Genomic DNA, 18,944 nt, shown 5'->3' on the forward strand with positions numbered 1-18,944 from the left:
CCTTCCAACTCATTCTGTGAGGGTCTCCTGCCTGGGCAGGGGGGGGTCGGGCTAGATGACCTCCCAGATCCCCTCCCCAACTCTCGTCGTACTGTCCATTCCTTACACGCCGGTTGACGGGCAGGGAAGCAAACGCGGCGGAGGCGGCTCTCCGCTCCCCTCCGCGCCGGTGAACCTGAAAGCCAATCCGGCCGGCTCGCCTGGGAACTCCACCCCCCCCTCCCAACGCCCTCCCCTTTCTTGGCTACCCAGTTGCATTGTGGGAGAGGAAGTGCTCCGTTCCCACGTTGTCGCAGCTGCGGAGGGGAAGCTCCGCTAGCATGGCCGCTGCCGCGAAAAGGTCAGGCATTGCAAAGCCAAGTCCCGGGGCTTGCAAAGAGGGATTGGAGGGGGGGGGAATCCCTGTCGGGGGAGGGCAAACCCCGCAAACACGCGGGGATTAGGGACTTGGGTTGGTTTCCGACGTTGCTCCGCGCGCGTTCTGCGCCCGCTCCGTTGGCAAAGCAAAGGAAGAGTTGCATTGGGGTTGAGTGGCATTGGGTTGGGTGCAGGCCTTCAGGAGCGCAGGGCAATCCCATGGCCCATCATCCCCACCCCCGCCCCCAGTGGGAAGCCGACTCCAAAGCCTGCAGACTCAGAGCCTGCAGGTCGTGTGAATGAAGGCACTCCAGACCTCTGGGGAATTGGAATTAGGCAAAAGGCGAGGAGTAGGGAATGGAGGAACACAAGTGGCAATGCCATGGCCCATCATCCACCCCCCACCCCCAAGTGGGAAGCCTTAGGCATCCGACCCTAAAGCCTGCAGAGTGTCGTTGTGTGAATGAATGCATGTCAGACTCTGGGGATTGGTGCCACAAACATGTGAGATTAGGGACTTGGGTTGGTTTCCAATGTTGCTCCGCGCGCGATCTGCGCCCACTCCGTTGCATTGGGGTTGCGTGGCGTGTTGGGTGCAGGCCTTCAGGAGCGCACAGCAATGCCATGGCCCATCATTCCCACCCACCCCCCCGCACCCAAGTGGGAAGCCGACTCCAAAGCCTGGTCGTGTGAATGAAGGTACTCCAGATCTCTGGGGAATTGGAATTAGGCAAAAGGCGAGGATTAGGGAATGGAGGAACACATGTGGCAACGCCATGGCCCATCATCCCCTCCCCTCCCCCTTAGGCATCCAACCCCAAAGCCTGCAAGGAACGTAGTCGTGTGAATGAACGTACTCCAGACTGGGGATCGGTGTCGTGAGGATGAGGGACTTGAGGGGACAAACTTCCTAACAGGGAGGACAATTCACCAGTGGAACAGCTTGCCACCAGAAGTGGTGGCTGCTCCATCCCTGGAGGTTTTTAAGAAGAAACTAGACAGCCATTTATCTGAAATAGTATAGGTTCTCCTGCTTAAGCAGGGGGCTGGACTAGAGGACCTCCAAGATCCCTTCAGGCTCTATATTATTCTAATTGTTTTGAAAGGATGGATCTGGAGAAGGGGGGGTTGAGGCTGATGGGATTGGATCGAGGTGGCTTTTTAAAATTCTATTATCAAATATAGCTGGACCATGGTTACCAAATTGCTTGGTTTAGCTATGCCTTAGCTATGAAAACTCCCCCTCTCTCTTTGAGCCCAACCTACTCTACAGGGTTGTTGTCTTAGGGAAAACAGGAGGAAGAAGGTATGCTGGTTGTGTTTGCCAACTTGGAATATTTGACAAAATAATAAAGGTGAAATACAAACAAGGGATTTTTAGGAATATTGCCCCATTCATATGGTTTCTCCCTAACCTCAAATACAAAACTTTTTTGCTAGATAATATTTCCATGTTGTTGTTGATAGTTGTGAAGTTGTGTCTGACCCTTTGCGACTGCATGCACCGCGTTCCTCCAGGCCTTCCTGTCCTCTACCATCCTCTGGAGTCCATTTGACACCTACTGCTTCAATGACTCCATCTATCCACCTCCTTCTCTGCCGTCCCCTTCTTCTTTTGCCCTCCATCGTTCCCAGCATGAGGCTCTTCTCCAGTGAGTCCTTCCTTCTCATTAGGTGGCTAAAGTCTTTTGAGTTCCCTCTTCAGGATCTGGCCTTCTAAAGAGCAGCCGGGGTTGATCTCCTCTAGGACTGACCGGTTGGATGGCCTTGCAGTCCAAGGGACTCAATGCAGGAGTCTTCTTCTCCAGCACCCGAGTTCAAAGGCCTCCATTCTTTGGCGCTCAGCCTTCCTTACGGTCCAACCTTCACAGCCATCCATGGCAAGTGGGAAAACCATCGCCTTAACTATATGCATTTTTGTTGGCAGGGGGTTCTCTCTGCTTTTTAGGAGGCTGTTTTTTGTTTTTACATTAAAGTACAAATCTAAAGCACTATATAGATATGGAAGAATATAATGTACCAATTTTGCTTTGAAAGGATGCTACAGCTATTTGTTTTCTCTCTAAGACAATACTTTACTCACTTTTTTAATGGAAAAAATTGGAATGAATATATGTATGTAGGTATATGTATGTAGGTATGTATGTATGTAGTATTTGTGCTGATAAATAAATAAAGGGAGACTAGTATAGATCTATTTCAAGCTATTTAGCACTCATCAGCTAGCCCTACCCTTGCTGGGATTCGAACCTGGCCTGTTTTTACATGTTAGGCAGTTGTATTAGCCTCTAAGCCACAAGCTCTCCCTCCCTCCCTCTCTTTCTCTCTCTCTCTCTCCCTCCCTCCCTCTCTCCCTCTCTTTTCTCTCATCTCTCTCTCTCCTTTCTCTCTCTCACTCCTTTCTTGCTCTCATCTCTCTCTCTCCTTTCTCTCATCTCTCTTTCTCTCCTTTCTCATCTCTCTCTCTCCTTTCTCTCATCTCTCTTTCTCTCCTTTCTCTCTCATCTCTCTCTCTTTCTCTCCTTTCTCTTATCTCTCTCTCATCTCTCTCTCTTTCTCTCCTTTCTCTTATCTCTCTCTCATCTCTCTCTCTCCTTTCTCTCATCTCTCTCTCTCCTTTCTCTCATCTCTCTCTGTCCTTTCTCTCTCATCTCTCTCTCTTTCTCTCCTTTCTCTCATCTCTCTCATCTCTCTCCTTTCTCTCTCATCTCTCTCTCTTTCTCTCCTTTCTCTCATCTCTCTCTCTCTCTCTCTCTCTCTCTCTCTCACACACACACACACACACACACACACACACACACATGAAATAAAGGGCAAACCTGTTGTTTTGTTTATTGCATATCAACAGCTGTGAAATGAGCCTTTGTGTAGGTTAAAACAAAACAGCAAAACCACCTTTGGGGGCCTTTTAAAACAGTTCCATTAAAGGTTCCTTTTTAATTATAACACTAAGGTCTCTCCGCCTAATTTATCTCATCCTAACTTGCTGGCTTGGGAGGAGCAATTAGGTAATGAGGAACACCTGGAGATTTTACCTTGAAGGCCACAGGTGATGCTTAATTGGGAGCAAGCAGCTTTGCAGCAGCTCCTGAGGCAACTTAATTTTTGTTTTTATTATTTTTTTTAAAAAATGGATTAAAAAAAAAACCTAAGTAAAATTTAGGCTGGCGGGCTTAAAATATCGGGAAACAATTCTGGGTAAACCAAAAAGTGTTATTTTTTTTTTAAAAAAAAATCTTTTAATGTCATCTTTGGCTGCATACACCTAACACCACCTCGTCACTCTCGATAAACTGACGATTAAAAAGGCCGTTTTCTATATTTCCCCCACTTTTCCTGTTTGATTTTAAAAGCCCCTGGTTTAAAAATACAGAAATACCCGTGGGGTGGGTGGGTGGGTGGGTGGGGTTGTGTGTGTGAAAAAAAAATCTATGGTCGTAATTTGTGGACCTGAGAATTTTGAGGCAGTTGTGGTGAATTCATTTTGGGGAGCATAATAATTTCGGGGAGACATTTGAGAGTAATAGGTGGAAATGTGTAGGTTTATTTCATTTATTTTTTTATTTATTTAATCACCACAGTGGCTCTGGGCAGTTAAATGGGATTCAGAATTCAGGAGAAGCCAACGGGTAACAATACCCACTAATAATAAATTGTTATAAGTCTGTCTGTCTGTCTGTCTACCTACCTACCTATCTATAATCTATCTAATCTATTTATAATCTCTATCTATAATCTATCTATCTATAATCTATCTATATCTATATATCTATATCTTCTTTATATATCTATATATTTATATCTATCTATCTATATCTATCTATCTTATCTACCTACCTACCTACCTACCTACCTACCTACCTAACTATAATCTATCTATATCTATATCTATCTATAATCTATCTATATCTATATATCTATATCTTCTTTATATATCTATATCTATCTTATCTATCTATCTATCTATCTATCTATCTATCTATCTATTTATCTATCTTCTTTATATATTTATATCTATCTACCTACCTACCTACCTACCTACCTATAATCTATCTATATCTATTTATAATTTATCTATCTATAATTTATCTATCTATAATCTATCTATATCTATATCTTCTTTATATATCTATATATCTATATCTATATCTATATCTATCCTATCTATATCTATCTATCTATCTATCTATCTATCTATCTATCTATCTATCTATCTATCATCTATCTATCTTTTTTATATATTTCTTTCTTTCTTTCTTTCTTTCTTTCTTTCTTTCTATCTATCTATCTATCTATCTATCTATCTATCTATCTATCTATCTATCTATCTATCTATTCCAGAGATGCTGGAACATACACACAGCCATATATATAAATGGCTCTGTGTGTGTGTGTGTGTGTGTGTGTATGTTCCAGCATAATTCTGGAACACCTCGAGCAATTTCAACCAAACTTGGTACACAGATGACTTAACCTCTGGAAACAAATACTGTTGGGGGTAAGACCCCTAAAACCCCTTGGGTTCTGTTACAATACAGCCTGTTGTGCCTTAAAATGGTTTCTACCGTACTGCTGTAAAATGGCTTCTAATGTACAGCGCAGTGGTGTTGCCATGGAAACGGCTTCACAAGGGGGCTCTCTCTATTAAGGGGGAAAATCCAACATTAGAAATTACGTTAGGTCCGGAGATTTCCCCCCCTATAAATAAATAGCTGGGCAATGCCGGGTTATTGGCTAGCAATTTATAAATCATAGATGATCACATATAAATTTTAAAATAATCCAGGATGTCTGTTGGTGGCGTTTTGCCTTCAATTTATTTTCCTGCGTTTATCAAATCTCTATAGCTGCCCATCTTATGGATCTGACTTTAGGTAGCATACAATTAAACCAACACTGTCAAAAAGAGAGGCTTAAATTTTCATTGTGTATTGGTGTTTGCATAGGCCTAAGATTTTCTCATGTGCAAATAGTTTCACTGGTGTGAAATTAACAACTTGGAAATGAAGGTCCAGCATATTTGCCAGAGGGTAAAACATTTACAATCCCTTAACGCATTGGCCTTTCTAAACAAGGCCATTGATAAACAAGAAATGCATTTTTTGTTTGTTTATTTTTAAATTTTGCCTCTCTTGCCTTTTCAGAAGGAAAAACCTGGCCAACTTGAGCGTGGATGAGTTTTTAACATCCGGGTTTGATTCTGATTTGGAAGATGATTTGATAGAAGATACTCCAAATTCTGGGGGAGAGGAGAAAAGAAAGTTGCCTTCAGAACTTGATAGCAAAAGGAAACCAGGATGTGATTTGGTACCAGGGGAAAGGTGAGTTTTCATGATAATGGTTAGTTGGTTGGATGGAGGGAGGGAGGAAGGGCTAGATAATTATAGATGGAGGGATGAAGGATGGATGGAGGGATGAAGGGGTGAGAGGAAAAGAGGATGGATAGATGGATGCATTGATGGATGCATTGATGGATGGATGGATGAGAGGGATGAAGGATGGATAGATGGATGAAGGAAGGACTGAAGGATGGATGGATAGATGATGGATATAGGTAGCTGATTATGGATGGAGGGATGAAGGAGGGATGAAGGAGTGAGGAAAAAGAGGAGGGATGAAGGAGGGATAGATGGGATAGAGTGAGCGAAGATGGATGGATAGATAATGGATATAGGTAGCTAGATAATCATGGAGGGATGGATAGATAAATAGATGATGGAGGGATGGGGTGAGAGGGAAGGATGAATATATAGATAGATGATGGATATAGGTAGCTAGATATTATGGATGGAAGGACAAATATGTTTATTCTTCCTTGAAATTTTCCCAATGCTATATGGATGGATGGATAGATAATGGGTATAGGTAGATAGATAATTATGGATGGAGGGATGGATAGATAAATAGATAAATAGATGATGGAGGGATGGGGTGAGAGGGAAGGATGAATATATAAATAGATGATGGATATAGGTAACTAGATATTATGGATGGAAGGACAAATACCTTTATTCTTCCTTGAAATTTTCCCAATGCTATTTTGGTATGGAGGGAGGGATAATAGATGGTTGGTTGGTAGATAGATAGATGATAGATAGATAGATAGATAGATAGATAGATAGATAGATAGATAGATAGATAGATAGATAGATAGGCAGATGGACAAATGGACGGACGGATCGATGGATGGATAGATAGATAGAGCAAGCGAGCTATATAGATAGATAGACAGGCAGATAGATAGGATGGAAGGACAAATATGTTTACTCTTCCTTGAAATTTTCCCAATGCTATTTTGGTATGGAGGAGGGATAATAGATGGTTGGTAGATAGATAAATAGATGGATGGATGGATGGACGGATAGATAGAGCAAGCGAGCTATATAGATAGAAAGACAGGCAGATAGATGGATAGATAAATAGATGATGGATAGCTTTTTTAAAAAAAATACTTCCTGGCTGGATATATAAACCTAAATTACTTAAACTGTTCCGTGTCGTATAGGAAAATAAAGAAAGGTAATGCTTCAGTGCATAAAGACCAGCTCTCTCGTCTAAAGGACCGAGATCCAGAATTTTACAAGTTCCTGGAAGAAAATGACAAGAAACTGCTTAATTTTGACGAATCTGACAGTTCTGATGAAGAGGACGATCATCACGTGTTGCCTGAAAAATTGGAGGTAATTAATTTATTTTCAATTTAGCTGAACTTCAGGGAATCATCTTACTGATGTTGCTTGCTCTCTGATGCTAGTTAGAATACAGCTTAATTAATACTCAGATCTTCTATAACAGCGGTCACCAACAGGTGGTCTGTGAGAAAATTTGGGTGGTCTGCAGAAAAATTATCTACATTTTTATATATTGCACTAAATCAGGGGTCCTCAAACTGCGGCCCCTGGGATGGATACGTGCAACGAATGCTTGTGTTGCTGCAGAGAGTCTCCCCCTTCGGGGTCTTTTTGTGTGGGTCAGAGGGGGTCAGAAATTAAACTTGGGGTCTGCTTCAGCCTCCTGGTGGGGGGCTTTGGGCGAAGGCTGGAGGGAAGAGCCGCTGGTGGCGAAGAGCCGGAGGGCCTCGTTTCAGTGGGACTACATCATGGCCTGGAACTGGCTGACCATCTCAGCCTGCTGAGCCTCCAGGCGCCGACACCTGGCCTTGCACTCCCACAGGTCTTCCCTCTGCTTGGGATGCCTATGCTCCTAGTCCTCAGTGAGGTGCTTCTGCTGAGCCTCCTCCTCGGTCAGATCCAATTTGAACTGAGCTCTTTTGCCAACTCTTTCTCCTGGTGGCTGCTTAGCTCCAGCAACTGCTTCCTGTGGGGGCCCTAAGGAGCCCGGGCGGGCAGGCGAGGAGGGGCCGGGAGGGGAGGGGCAAGTAGAGACCGGCGAGGTGCCCCTTGACGTGAGTGACATTGAGTTGGCCACACCCACCCAGTCACATGACCACCTGGCCATGCCCACCCAGCCGGTCATTAGGCAGGTTATAATAGTGGTCCGCAGGATTTAAAACTATGAATTTAGTGGCCCTTGAGGTCCAAAAGGTTGGTCGTCCCCTTTCCTATAATGTTGCATTAAAAAAAATAGGTGAAGGCAAAAATTTATATGAAAATACCAGCGTGGCTCTCAACAGCGGAAGCATTTACACATCCAAATGTAATAAATCTGGAAAAAGATTTAACATATAAAGATATTAAAATGTGGAAGGGAATAGACTGTCATTAAAGATAAAAGAAAAAGAAGAGAGAAGAGTATTTTCTAACCTGGGATTTATTTTATAAATGATTGGGTAATAAGAGGTAGAAATTAGGAGCTGGGAAAACATTACCAGCTAAGCAGATTGACCCAGACAACACACTGTTCACAAAGCAGTTAGGTATGTTAAATGAACAAGTATGTTTTTTATGAATAAAAAATAAAAATAAGATCAGAGAAACCAATTTCTTTTTATTCCCAAGAAAAACTGCATGGACTGTGTGCCCCTGGACGTCACTCATTTCAGGCTAATTCCTTTTTTAAAAAAAAATCTTTGATAGGAAGCAACTGATGAGGAAGATGAGGAAGAAGAGGAGGAAGAAGGAAAAACAGCGAAACGGAAAAAAATGGACTTCATCACAGTGTCATTGAAAATGGTGGAACACTGGAAGGAAGCTGCAGAGGTAAGAGGCACATTTAAAAAAAAAACATTTCTTTAGGCGCTGCAAAATAAGGCTGATTAAATATGGAAAGTCTTGCCCAAAACAAAGATAAAATTGATTTTCTCTCTCTCTTTCTAACCTTAGTATTTGGAATGGAATGGAATAGGAATAGATTCTTTATTGGTCAACCTGCCCTGTTCTGTCCTAGCCAATATTCTATTTTCTATATTCTATTTTCCCTCTATTACTATTGTATTGTATTCTGTTCTATTCTATTCTATTCTATTCTATTCTATTCTATTCTTGTATTCTCCTATCCTATCCCTATCCTATCCTATTCTTGTATTATCCTATCCTATTCTATTCCTATCCTATTCCTATCCTATTCCTATCCTATTCCTATCCTATTCCTATCATATCCCTATCCTATTCTATTCTATTGTATTCTATTCTTGTATTCTTCTATTCTATTCCTATTCCTATCCTTCTGTTCTATTCTGTTCTATTCTTGTATTCTCCTACCCTATTCCTATCCTTCTATTCTGTTCTATTCTATTCTATTCTTGTATTCTCCTATTCTATTCCTATTCCTATCCTTCTGTTCTATTCTATTCTTGTATTCTCCTATCCTATTCCTATCCTATTCCTATCATATTCTATTCTATTCTATTCCTGTATTCTCCTATTCTATTCCTATCATTCTATTCTATATTCCATTCTATTCCATATTCTATTATGTTCTGTTCTATTCTATTCTATTTTTTAAAATTTTAGAATTAATTCTATTAATTTTTTTTTAATGCCACACAGAAGAAACTCACTCCTAGGATCTTCCATGAAATCACCCAAGCCTTTAAAGCCTGCGTCGTCACTGCCAAAGGAGAATCGGCAGGGCCGGATTCTGGCAAGTTCAAAGTCACGGACAGCACAGGTAAAAATCTTCCAGAACTGAGCTAGCATTTGCAAAAAATGAAAGATTAAAGAAACACATCCCATCTTCATTGATACTTTGAATAGAATAGAATAGAATAGAATGCAGGATAGGATAGGATAGGATATAATAGAATAGAAGAAGGCTAGAATAGAATAAGGATAGAATAGAATAGAAGGATAGAAAATAGAACAGAATAGAATTCTTTATTGGCCAAGTGTGATTGGACACACAAGAAATTTGTCTTTGGTGCATAGGCTCTCAGTGGACATAAAAAGACAAGATACATTCATCAAGAATCATAAGGTACAACACTTAGTTAGTCCTAGGGTGCAAATAAGCAATTTGCCCTAAGTCTTTGGTTTGTTTTAGCTGGCCTTGATGATTAAATTGTGAGCGTGGGCACATTGATTTATTTAAATTAAGACCCCTTAGGTGGCACTAAATGTCACGCCATCACTTGCAAAGCAGAGCAATTGTGTTTACAAAAAAAACACCACCTTAAACCCAAAGCAAGCAAATTGAATTCCGGACATATGAAAAACTCCATTATTTTAAGTTACGTACATCGGTAGTCCTCGACGTATGACCACGATAGAGCCCAAAATTAACGTCACTAAGCGAGACAGCAAAGTACGTTTTGCCCCACTTTATGACCTTTCTTGCCACAATTGTGAAGGGGATCGCTGCAGTTAAGTTAGTAGACGACATAGTTCTAGGAAAAATTGCAGCCGTCATAAATGTGGGTCAGTGGTCAAAGCATCCGTATTTTGATCACGTGAACGTAGAAGAGTTGCAATGGTCCTCTTCTGACTGAGGCATCCCAAGATCATGAAGCCCAACTCCTCGTCCCGATAAAAACCTCTTTTATTTGGGTTAAAGGGAATTCCTCTCCAGCCAAGTCCCGGCCGACAGTCTTTCAAGAGATTTCACAACTACAGACCTTTATCAGGCTTGGAGAGCTGCCAGCCGATATCTTCTAAACACCATGCTGTAGCAGCAATTCCTTGGCAAGAAGTCAGGAACAGAATTTCACCCGAATGAATTGAACTAATTGTCTCCTGCAAACTCCTCTCCCCTTTCGCTCCTCTATATTCCTTATGGGAGGGGCCATTCACCATCCACCTGTGCCTTTACTCCAGAGTCGGCCCTTGTTCCTTAACTGTTCCCTTCCCCTGTGCATGCGCACACTGGGAACAGGCTCCAGCTGTTCTTCTGCCTCACTGATGTCTGACTCAGCTGCCAGCTGATAGCTGGCATACGACCCTGGCCCCCTCTCTGCCTCCGACACAGAGCCCTCATCCGAGCCTTCCCCAGACTCCAGGACTGGCCCAAGTTCCTCCCCAACCTCCTCCCTGTCCGAAACTCATAACAAGGTCCTAAGCGTGAAAAACAATCTTAAGTCACTTTTTCAGTGTAACTTCAAATGGTCACGAAATGAATGGTTGTAAGTCAAGGACTGCCTGTATATCAGTATTTCTGCAACTTTAAGATGGGTGGACTTCAACCCCCAGAATTCCCCAGCCACTCTTAAAAGTTCCTGACATTGAGACATTCAGCTGTATGTAAGAGTCTTGTTATGGCTCGCCAGCAGCCATTAGAGCTAGCAGCAGATTCAGGCAGTGAGGAGGTTGGGGAGGAACATGGGCCAGTCCTGGAGTCTGGGGAGGGCTCTGAGGAGGGCTCTGTGTCGGAGGCAGAGAGGGGGCCAGGGCCGTCTGACAGTTATCAGCTGCCTTCAGAGTCGGAGATCAGTGGGGCAGAGGAACAGGTGGAGCCTGTTCCCAGTATGAGTTGCCAAACGAAGAGAAGAGCTAAAGAACAGGGGTCAACTTGGTAGTAAGGCCACAGGTGGATGATGAATGGCCCTTCCCAGGGGAAATAAAAGAGGAGCGAAAGGGGAGTGGAGTTTGCAGGAGACAATTAGTTCGCTTCATTGGTTTGTGACTCTCTGAGATTCCTTGCCAAGTTGTGCAGATATCGGCCTGGCAGCTCTCCAAGCCTGATAATGTCTGTGACCGTAAATCCTCCCTCGAAAGACTTTGCTGGATGTGAAGGAACAGAATCCACAGTCAATTAATAAAAGGGGTTTTTGTCAGGACCAGGAGTTTGCTTCGTGCTCTCAGTCAGAACCAATCCTCCCTCACGATTGCTAAATTCATTGATGAAATGTTTCTTAATTTTTTTTTTCATCTCCTGCTTAGTCTTCAACACTCTTGTCTCCTTCTGTGTCCGGGACCTTTTCGTTCTTGTGCAAAAATTGCTCCAGGTGAAACCTGCAAAAAACAAATCAAAGTAAGTTTATTTATTTATTTTGCTTATTCGCATTTATTTGCTCTCTATTCTTCCAGTCTAGGAATAGTCTGCAAAAGACTATTCCTTTGGTTCCTGGCGTCCAATTTTATCCATCCTGAGCAGAATTTTTTTTAAAAAAAACTATTAAAAGGGATCAGAATGGGAGGAAAATGCGGCACACGGAAGCGGAAAACGGGGTGTGCAGAGGCCAAAAATGGGATGTGGAGGCCAAAAATGGGGCAATAGCACTCTCTGCAGCCTGAAACAGCTCATGGTTGGGAGGCTGATCCAACCGACAATCAGCTGCTTGTGTTAATCAGGCTGTGCTGAAACTGAAACAGGCTGTTTGCTCTTTGCTGCAAGGAGGCAAATTGCTGGGAGGCAGAGACCAAAGGGTTTGGGCCACGGGTGGGTGGAGCTACATTCAAAGTATAAGACACACCCAAATTTTCAATCTCTCTTAGGGGGAAAAAGTGCATCTCATACTCCGAAAAATACGGTATTTATTTTCTACCTTGAATTTTAAATGCATCACAGGCAAGAAACTTTCCTGGTTGAACAGCAGCTAGCCCAGTTGAAATTCCATCAGCTCCGATCAGAGGAATGACAGCCTTTGAATGACATACTGTATTTTCTCCTAAACCATGTCTTCCTTAATTCTTGTAGGTTAGTCCTGCCTTCCTCCAGTCTCTTGTGGAGCAAGTTACGATTGGACATCAAAATGCACCTTGGCTGCACCATTCAGGTGAGTTTAAGTCACCTAGCAAGCGAGGTTCAAATTTGGTCTTTTTTTTTTTTTTTTAATATATTGAGCATCTCTTCCTAGTTTTTGGATTTTTTTTTTTATAGAAGACTTCCTGGATTTCCTTTTTTTTTTCTTTGCTTTTAATTTCATTTTTTTTAATTGTATAAAATACAAAACATGAAATGAAAATAGGAAATTAAAGGAAGGGAATGGGAAAAGGGGGAAGAGAAAAAGAAAGAAAAGAGGGCATTGATTTCCAACTTTTCCTAGCACAGTACAAGATAAACATATCCCAACCTCAACTTTTTTGCTTTTACACATAAATATAAACTAGCCATTTCTATTAACCCCAAATCTTTCTCATCAACAAAACCCAAAAGTTTTTACTTTTTTTTCCCCTTCATGCGCACAAATTCCAGAAGTGATATCTAAATAAGAACATATTTTCCTCTCTTAAAAAAAAAGTATTCAATCTAACCATTCCTGCTTTGTCTTCCTTTCTATGGAAATAGCATGTATGCATTTTCCCCCCCTTTATTTGCTTGGAAGAGGTTTCGCTTCTCATCCCAGAAGCGCCTTCCGTTCTGACCGAATTCCTCCATTCGCCAGCGTTCAGGCAGAACAGAAGAAGCTCCCGGGATGAGGAGCGAAATGTCTTCAAGGAAAAAAAACAAAGGAAGTGCAGTTGCCTCTTCAAAAAAGAAATAAAAAGCACCTTTGGGAACGGGGAGTGTGGGCAGAATGTAGGAGTGTAGGAGATTAGAAAGCTACAGATTTACAATTAACAAGAGTTGGAAGGGACCTTGTAGGTCATCTAGTCCAACCCCCCGCCCAAGCAGGAGAACCTGTTACCATTTCTGACAGCTGGCAGTCCAGTCTCTTCTTCAAAGCTTCCAGGGATGAAGCTCCCACAACTTCCGAAGGCAACTTCTGTTCCATGGGTGGATTGCTTAGACATTGCAATTTTACAGATGATCAGAATTGGAAGGGACCTTGTAGGTCATCTAGTCCAACCCCCAGCCCAAGCAGGAGACCCTATCCCATTTCTGATAGATGGCAGTCCAGCCTCTTCTTGAAAGCCTCCAGGGATGAAGCTTCTGTTCCATGGGTTGATAGTTCTCACTGTCAGAAAGTTCCTCCTTATTTCCAAGTCGAATCTCTCCTTGGTCAGTTTCCATCCATTATTATTCCTTTGGGTTCTTTGGAGAATAGCTTGGCCCCCTCCTCTCTATAGCAGCCCCCCAAATATTGGAAGATGCTATCCTGCCTCCCCTGGTCCTTCTCTTCACCAGACTAGCCATGCCAACCGTATTGAGCCGAGGTGGCGCAGTGGTTAAATGCAGCACTGCAGGCTACTTCAGCTGACTGCAGTTCTGCAGTTCGGCTGTTCAAATCTCACAGGCTCAAGGTTGACTCAGCCTTCCATCCTTCCGAGGAGGGTGAAATGAGGACCCAGACTGTGGGGGCAATATGCTGACTCTGTAAACCGCTTAGAGAGGGCTGAAAGCCCTATGAAGCGGTATATAAGTCTAACTGCTATTGCTATTGATGGAAATTTTGTCTTTTTTCCCCCCCACCCCACAGCTCCTGTCGTGTTTAACACGAACTTCAGTAACGATCGCTGTTCTTCACCACATCAGCGCCATAGTTCCTTATTATTTAAGCTTCCCCAAACAGTCGCGCATGCTCCTTAAGGTAAGTTCCATCGCTCTTGTTGGCCAGAAAGTGCAGGAATAAAACTTTAAAGTTGGATTCCCCCTGTTCAAATTGGGTTATCTGGCTTCGGTCCTGGATAATAGGTTCCGGGGCAACCTTTTTTTTTTTGGCTTGGTTTTTAAAAAAACGAATTAATTAGATTTTTATTCCTCCATTGTTGTTATTATTATTATCAGCTAGCCGTTGCCCAGGTATTTATTTATAGGGCGGGGGAAATGTCCAGACCAAAGGTAATTTCAAATGTTGGATGTTCCCCCTTAGCAGAGGGAGCCCCCTGGTGGAGTGCTGTTGAAGCCGTTACCATGGCAACTCCACTGCTCTGTAGAGTAGAAGCCATTTTACGGCAGAACAGTAGAAGGCACAACAGGCTGTATCTTAACAGAACACCCACCCCCGAGAGGTGTTTACCCCCACAGCATGTTGCTCCAGAGAGTAAGTCATCTGTGTACCAAGTTTGGTTGAAATTGCTTGAGGCATTCCAGAGTTATGCTGGAATACACACACAGAAACAAATACACAAAGCCATTTTTATATATAGAGATAACTTAAGGTAATAAACATATTCAACACACTGCCTTCTTGTTTTCCCCACAATGACCACACAGGTGGGTTGTGCTGAGAGAGAGGGGGTGGGGATGGGCCCAAAGTCACCCAGTTGGCTTTCATGCCTATGGTGGAACTAGAATTCCCAATCTCCTAGTTCAGTGTTTCTCAACCTTGGCAACTTGAAGATGTCTGGACTTCAACTCCCAGAATTCCCCAGCCAGCGAATGCTGGCTGGGGAATTCTGGGAGTTGAAGTCCGGACATCTTCAAGTTGCCAAGGTTGAGAAACACTGTCCTAGTTTCTAAACCAGTACCTTAACCGTTACATCAAACTGGTTATCGTTTCCCCCTTTATTTTAGAAAAATAAGAAATGGCTGGTTTGATAAATTTAACAAGACATAGCTTCGCAAAATAAAAAAAAGGAGAAGAGAAAGAGTGACTGAAGAACAAAATACCAAGGAAATAAAAGGATTTGCAATTAGATGATTTAAAATTAATTAGATGATTAAAATTAACTGTATCTTAAGAAGTGCTTAACACTCTGTAAAGGTAAAGGTTCTCCTCGCACACACATGTGCTAGTTGTTCCTGACTCTAGGGGGCGGGGTGCTCATCTCCGTTTCAAAGCGAAAAACCAGCACTGTCCAAAAGACGTCTCCGTGGTCATGTGGCCGGCATGATTCAATGCCGAAGGTGCACGGAACGCTGTTCCCTTCCCACCAAAGGTGGTTCCTATTTTTCTACTTGCATTTTTTTAGCTTTCGAACTGCTAGGTTGGCAGAAGCTGGGACAAGTCACGGGAGTTCCCTCCTTTACGCGGCGCTAGGGATTCGAACCGCCGAACTGCCGACCTGATCGACAAGCTCAGCTCTAAATGATAATGTTGACATTATCCGGTTGTTCACTAAAGCAAACTCTGTACAGTGAAAGATCCCATTCTTTTTTAAGTTTTCAATCTTGGCAACTTTGAGTTATGGAACTTCAACTCCCATAATTCCCCAGTCAGCATGCTTTAAGATGTATATACTTTATTTCCCAGCATACCCGCTGGGAAATTCTTGAACTCAACACGTTTTACATAGTTGCCAATGAAAAATGCTATTTTAGGCCATAAAAGGGGTTGAAATTGAGTGGCATTGCCTTGATTGGCACTTGGGGGAAAATTCAGTTTTTAACCCTAGGGGCATCTCATTTTAAAAGCAAAACCAAAATTGAAAATAACTTATTTTTTTCTTCTTCCTTCCCTTCCTTAAGCAAATTATTCGGCTCTGGAGCACCGGCGATGAGGTTGTGAGAGTTTTAGCTTTTTTGATACTCAACAAATTTTGCCGGTATAAACAGGAAGCTTATTTGCCCTCCGTTCTTAAGGTAAGATTAACAGAGTTGGAAGGGACCTTGTAGGTCATCTAGTCCAACCCCCTTCACCCAAGCAGGAGATCCTACACCATTTCTGACAGATGGCGCCTGAAAACCCATGGACTATAAATTCATTTTTTAGGCTGAATCAGTATTTCCATCCTTACAAAATTAAAAACTCTGGGCTTCGGGGCAAAACTTCGCGGTTCCACCACAAAACTGTGGAGGAGAAAATCGCGCTCGACGAAAGCGCGCATTTGACGTCATCACAGCGCGACGAAAACATCGCGCTGTGATCGAAAAATGTAAAAATAAAGCGAAAACCTTACCCTAACCCCCCCAAACCTAACCCTAAACCTAACCCTTAACCTAAGCCTAAATCTAAATCTAAACCTAACCGTTAACGTAACGGTAAACCTAACGCTAACCCTTAACCTAACGCTAAACGTAACCCTAACGCTCTAAACCTAACCCTAACCCTTAACCTAACCCTAACCCTAAACCTAACCCTTACCTTTATGTGAATCGGCTTGCTTTAATTTTAATTTTATTTCAATTTTTAATTTTTTTCGTCGCACTGTGATGACGTCACATGCGCGCTTTCGTCGACCGCGATTTTCTCCTCCGCGGTTTTGACGGGTCACGAAACTTCGCACCATAGTGGCTTCAATTATTACTCTTTTGGATTTGATGGACCAAAGGAATAGCTGCTATTAAGGCATTTTCCCAAGTTCTTTTGGGTTTTAAAAAAGAGGCATTGTGCTTCTTTTGATGTTTGTCGGCGCTCCAGTTTTGCTGTTGTGTACTTTGAAGCTCAGTTGTTGACTTTCGTTCGCAGCTACAGCAAAATAAAAAAATGGCATGGTTTATGTCACAACATAAATTTGTCTTCCTTGAAATAACTGGTAGCCCTCAACGTAAAACTATAAAATCTTCAGCTCGAAATTTATGTTGCTAAGTTAGTTAGTTTACTGTATTTTTCGGAGTATAAGACGCACCTTCCCCCCCCCAAGAGAGGGTGAAAATTTGGGTGTGTCTTATACACTGAATACAATATTTTTGACTTACTGAAACTCCGCCCTGCTTTGCAAAAATGGCCATGCATAGCCTTTAGGAGGTTTCCAGAGTGCTCCTGGGGGTGGGAGGGCAAAAATGAGCAAAGAAATGGACTGTTTTTGCCCCCCCCAGCCCGCAGAAGCATTCTACAAGCCCCCCAAAGTTCTGCATACCCTTTAAAAAATTTTTTTTGCAAAAAATGAGGGGTGCAGAGGGTTTGGGAGGCAGAGTGCAAAAACTTTTTTTTTAATTTACCTCTTCAAAATCATGGTGCGTCTTATAATCCGAAGAATATGGCACTTCTGTTCTGCAAGTGTACAATTTGGGGGGGGGGGGGAGGAACACTCTTCTTTTGACTGACACTCACCTCCAGAATGAACGGCAGGACAGGGATGAAGGTCTCCATGCTCTCCGACAGCAGGGCCAGCGCCCGGACACAGTGCATACACAGAGGGTAGAAACGAACGTCTTCACAATCACGGTGCGTCTCACAGCCCGAAAAATACGTTGCGTTGTTGTCATTGCACCTTGTGCAACAAAATGAAATGCGATCTTCAGTGTACAATTGATAGTTGAGGTTGTGGTTGTTAAGGAATCATGGGCCATCATTAAGCAGAACATCAGGTGGCGGCTGGTTTTCCACCAGTGAAACGTTGCCATAAGTGAGACATCGGTTAAGTGAATTTTGCCTCGTTTTACGACTTTTCTTGCCGCCGTTATTAAGTGAATCACTACAGTTGTTAAGCGAATAAGATGGCTGTTAAGTGGATCTGGCTTCCCCAATGATTTTGCTTCGACAGACGGTGATCATAAGACCCCGGACACTGCAACCATCCTAAATATGAATCGGTTGCCAGGTGTTGGAATGTTGATCACCTGTCCATGGATGGGCTTTCAGCAATGATCATAAGTGTCAAAAACAATCATAAGATACTTTTTTCCTATGCAGTCGCTAAATAAATGATTGTAAGTTGAAGTTCAAGATCAACTTAACAAGATCACGTGAAATGTTGATACCACTTTATAAGGCCTTGGTAAGGCCACACTTGGAATCCGGCATCCAGCTTTGGTCGCCTCGATATAAAAAAAGATGTGGAGACTCTAGAAAGAGTGCAGAGAAGAGCAACAAAGAGGATTAGGGGCCGGGAGGCTAAAACATACGAAGAATGGTTGCAGGAACTGGGTAGGTCTAGTTGAATGAAAAGAAGGACTAGGGGAGACATGATAGCTGCCTTCCAATATTTCAGCGGATGCCACAAAGAAGAGGGAATCAAATTATTCTCCAAGGCACTTCAGGGCAGGACAAGAAGCAATGGGTGGAAACTAATCAAGGAGAGAAGCAACGTAGAACTGAGGAGAAATTTCCTGACAGTCAGAACAATTAATCAGTGGAACAACTTGCCTCCAGAAGTTGTGAATGCTCCAACACTGGGAGTTTTTAAGAAGATGTTGGATAGCCATTTGTCTGAAGTGGTGGAGAGTTTCCTGCCTAGATAGGGGGTTGGACTAGAAGACCTCCAAGGTCCCTTCAAACTATTCTATTTCTATTCCTATTCTATATTCCCTATTCTATTCCTATTCCTATTCTATTCTATATTCCCTATTCTATTCTATATTCCCTATTCTATTCCATTTAATTCCATCCCTATTCTATTCCTATTCTATTCTATATTCCCTATTCTATTCCATTTAATTCCATCCCTATTCTATTCCTATTCTATTCTATATTCCCTATTCTATTTCATTCCATCCCTATTCCTATTCCCTATTCTATTCCTATTCTATTCTATATTCTCTGTTCTCTA

The 18,944-nt window shown here is 42.5% G+C and overlaps 1 protein-coding gene across 1 annotated transcript in view; it reads left to right on the plus strand.

The window, feature by feature from the left end:
* The first annotated feature begins 253 nt into the window (after positions 1 to 253).
* Positions 254 to 18,944, plus strand: part of NOC2L (NOC2 like nucleolar associated transcriptional repressor) — a 54,712-nt gene continuing 36,021 nt past the window's right edge. The window contains exons 1-9 of the mRNA XM_032231892.1: positions 254 to 340; positions 5,502 to 5,678; positions 6,863 to 7,037; positions 8,394 to 8,516; positions 9,306 to 9,426; positions 11,631 to 11,721; positions 12,388 to 12,466; positions 14,051 to 14,161; positions 15,982 to 16,095. Of these exons, the coding sequence (XP_032087783.1) occupies positions 321 to 340; positions 5,502 to 5,678; positions 6,863 to 7,037; positions 8,394 to 8,516; positions 9,306 to 9,426; positions 11,631 to 11,721; positions 12,388 to 12,466; positions 14,051 to 14,161; positions 15,982 to 16,095 (1,011 nt within the window). The 5' untranslated portion in view covers positions 254 to 320. The remainder of the gene's footprint in view (positions 341 to 5,501; positions 5,679 to 6,862; positions 7,038 to 8,393; positions 8,517 to 9,305; positions 9,427 to 11,630; positions 11,722 to 12,387; positions 12,467 to 14,050; positions 14,162 to 15,981; positions 16,096 to 18,944) is intronic.

Source organism: Thamnophis elegans, chromosome 15, assembly GCF_009769535.1.
Source record: "Thamnophis elegans isolate rThaEle1 chromosome 15, rThaEle1.pri, whole genome shotgun sequence".
Classification (NCBI taxonomy): domain Eukaryota; kingdom Metazoa; phylum Chordata; class Lepidosauria; order Squamata; family Colubridae; genus Thamnophis; species Thamnophis elegans.